General features: G+C 59.9%; 1 protein-coding gene across 1 annotated transcript in view; it reads right to left on the bottom strand.

Moving 5' to 3' along the window:
* Positions 1–3,595, bottom strand: part of PAX5 (paired box 5) — a gene marked incomplete at its 5' end in the record, with an annotated part of 206,804 nt that overhangs the window by 192,425 nt on the left and 10,784 nt on the right. Inside the window, one exon of the mRNA XM_009890328.1 lies at positions 3,410–3,538. Coding sequence (XP_009888630.1) covers positions 3,410–3,538 — 129 coding nt within the window. The remainder of the gene's footprint in view (positions 1–3,409; positions 3,539–3,595) is intronic.

The following is a 3,595-nucleotide window of genomic DNA, read 5'->3' as shown; positions in this document are numbered from 1 at the left end:
CAGCAGAGACAGCGGCCCTCGAGCGGAACGCAGGGCTCTCGTGGAGGCAGCATTCACGGGCTTTGCCTTGCTGTGATGGAGAGACGCTGCTCTCCTGCAGAGACAGCCCCGGTGAGAGCCACCTCCCATGTCCCTGGCACGCGCACTTGCTTTAGCATCACTCTCAGCCGGGACGGCAACAATGTGCCGAGAGTGTCATTCTGTTGGGTTTAAGCCGTTCCGCAGAGCTCCGCAGCGTGACGGATGGAAACCAGGGCTGGGGGAGAGAGGAGCCAGGCCAGAAGGAGGGGTGGGCTCTGCCTTGCCTGCTTTGGCTGTTCTTCCCCGTCCTTTCATGGGATCCTCCATCCCTCCTCCAGCACCCAGTGACTCCCTTATCCCCAAAACACGCCCTGCACACCACCTCTGGCCCGGGCTCGCATGCCTGCCAGGGGACATGGCTCCCTTTCGCCCTCCTCTCACTGCTCGCCACGGATTATCGAAACCTTTGACTTTCAGACAGGGGATGCTCAGCACCTTCCAGAAACGCCGACCCCGTCAGGTGTCCCATCGCGGGACCATCACCAGTCACCAGCAGTAAGCAGCACGGAGAAACCGGTCCCTGTCCTGCCACGGGCTGCGAGCACCGGACAGAGCATTCCGCCCGCTCTGACTCGGGGTCTCGCTGCCCACCCTCAGCTCCCCAAAACCACACCCTGTTGACTAGAAGGCAGCTCAGGAAGACCATTCCACACATCCCCGCTGCCCACCCGCCCTCCACAGCCACTTCCCCAGCTGCAGGGAGGTAGATGCGCAGCCACAGGACTCGGGGGAGGCGATCCGCAGGCAAAGCAGGGAGACTGCTGCCCAGCAGCCTCGGCCGCTCGGGGCTGCGGCACTGAGGGTCTCTCTCTGCCTCCTTATGGAACAGGCTGCTTCTCCTGTCAGTCTCCAGTAGCATGTCCTTTAGCCACAAGCGAAAGCAGCCGATCCCCCATGAAGGCACATCTGCTCCAACTCCGTATTACAACAGAGGGGAAAAATGACACCTTCAGCTATATAAACCAATAAAGACTGTCTGATTTGGTTTGCCCCCGTTGCTACCCAGCACACTCCCCGCTGGGTTAAAGGCTGGTGACATCTGCTAAAAAAATGTCAAGAGTGAGGAGAACAAAACCGGGAAATGAATCACACCGAGTGCTCGATGCAGCCAGCAGCCGGAGGGGCGAGTTCCCTGCACCTCGCTGCCCGGCCGAGGGGAGCCGCGATGGCCGGGCCAGCGCCGCACAGCCCGTGGCTCCCAGGGATGTACCCAGGCAGGCGCAGCGCCAGGCGCACACCTCGCAGCGGCCCCTGAGAAACAGCACCACACGGCAAAGGACATGGTGCGAGGGGCTGGTTACGGAGGTGGTCTCTCTCCGGCTCTCCAAAGTCAGGAAATGGCAAAGTTAACTCTGCCCCCTTGTGCATCTGCATCATGATACAGGCTGTAATTAGAAGAAGATGCGCTTCTCGTCTCCACATTAGAGGCCAGCACACACGGTCCACCTCCCCGTCACCGACAGCGTGGCGCCTTGGGACTCCTCTGTGGGCACCTCGCGCCCAGCCATGCAGAGGGACCTTGTGCTGAGCAGGATGGGGAGGGCTACGGACACTTCCGGGGTCCCCCTCAAACAGACAAAGACGTGGAAACACCCGTTTGTGCTCCTCCAGATCTGCAGACCTGAGCCTATTATGAAAGCAGTTCAAACGCTTTGCTGAGGACAGCATTCCTGTCCGGCGCACGGGCTCAAAAATCATGACTCATCCTGCCAAAACGACAGCGGTTGTTTTAGAAATCACGTGCTCTCTTCTAAAAATGAACTGGCAAAAGGTGGGGAATTTCTCAGCTCTGCTTCTGACCTTTCCAAGGAAACATCTAATTCTTTCCTCTGCAGTTTCGGAAGCTTCTTGTTTCTCAGCCATAAAGCCTTCGGCTTAAAGCAGAGCCCTCTGTCATCACAGGCACCCAAGAACCGGTGCTGCAGGACAGGGCTGTAACAGAGCCGTGTGGTTTCAACACAGACGGCCTCTCTCCTGACAGGGCTGACAAAACACAGAATTTCCACCCTGCTTGCTTTAAGGGATATATTTATCTATGGATTTGTGGCCTTGATGTAGAAAAAAACCATCAGATGGACAATCACAGAGTTAACTAACAACCGCATATTCAGCCAGTACCTGAACACGGGGAGTTTTATACTCCCACCGTTGGACCAGTCCCCCCGTGGCTGAAATTGTCCCCATAACCCTCCTGCAGTTTTTCCCCCGGTGGCGGTGAACCCAGCGCTGCTCCGCGAGCGGACCAGGCATTTCCAGCAGTGCATCCACAGGCACCCGACCCTGTTTGTGCCGCTCGGGTGTCAGGCTCCTCGCCCAATTTTAGCCTGTGGGCCGGGGCGGGCCCCGCACCAGCGTCGCGGAAGCCGGGGACCGCGGGCGCTCCACAACACGGGGCAGGAGCCTGACCTGGCAGGCGGGATGGCAGCACCCCCACCAAGGGCAGTCAGCGGTCCCCAGCCCACCAGTGCTGCCATGGGGCGGGCGGCCACCCCTCCTCCAAGTGCCCCCAGCAGCGGGACCTCAGTGTCCCCGCTGAGGCTCTGGTGTCCCCTCTGCTACCGCACGTGTGTTCACAGTCTTGGCCTCAGCTCCTCCCTGTAAGCTCTTACTACTCGAAAGGGATCCTCCAGATCAAAGGCACTTCCATAATACCCCAACGCAGAACTTCTCCTTTTCCCTTCCACTCCATCCTCAGCATCCTCCTCTCCAAAGCAGTGTCTGCAGTAGGAGCACGCCCGGATGCGGAAGGAAACGGGACCACAAACCCAGCAGCAGATCTGAGGAGTGCCAGCAATGTCCAACCCCAACCAGACTGCGCTCGTTCCCCTCCCAGGCCAACAAAAGCCCCCGGCGCTGGGGGGAACGGGCAGAGATGCAGCATGCCAGACAGTTCTGCTGTAAATTTTCTGTCTCTTTGTGCACAGGGACACCTCCCTGCCTTTTTTTTTGTTGCAGGTGGCCACAGAGTCAGCACAATGGCAACTCTTCCCCTTTTCGCTGGCCAGAGGGAAACATTCCCTGGTCAGGAGGAGGGTCTGGTTAAAAACAGTGACACAGCCCCAGTGCTTTCTGAAACACCCAGACAAGCCCCTGCTCCTCAAGGGCGTCCTGCCTCTGGTCACCAGGTCACGCCGAGGGTCCCTGGCCGGGCTGCGACCTTGGCAAAGACCTGCCGAAACGGGACCAAACCCCACCGCAGCAGACGGTGACCGGGGGATGCCCACAGCTCCATCATGTCACAGGCACGCAGCGTCTGCCCCATCCCCATCCCACCTCCCACCGGCCATGCGCCGGTGCTCGGCCCCCACCAGAAAACACCTCCCGCTACCTTCGTCCCGCTTGCGCTTGTTGCTCTCGGTGCCGGGGGAGGCGATTCCCAGGATCCCGCTGATGGAGTAGGACGAGCCGGCGGAGTCGGTGCTGACGGAGGACACCTGTGTCACAGCCCCCGTGGAGGCTGCAAGGCAAGGCCAGGCGGTCAGCGGGCAGGACAGCACGGGCGCCAGCCTACCCA

This window comes from Charadrius vociferus, unplaced genomic scaffold (assembly GCF_000708025.1).
Source record: "Charadrius vociferus isolate BGI_N301 unplaced genomic scaffold, ASM70802v2 scaffold1608, whole genome shotgun sequence".
NCBI classification, from domain to species: Eukaryota; Metazoa; Chordata; class Aves; order Charadriiformes; family Charadriidae; genus Charadrius; species Charadrius vociferus.
The sequence above is the reverse complement of the archived record's forward strand: the minus strand, read 5'-3'. Positions and strand labels throughout refer to the sequence as shown.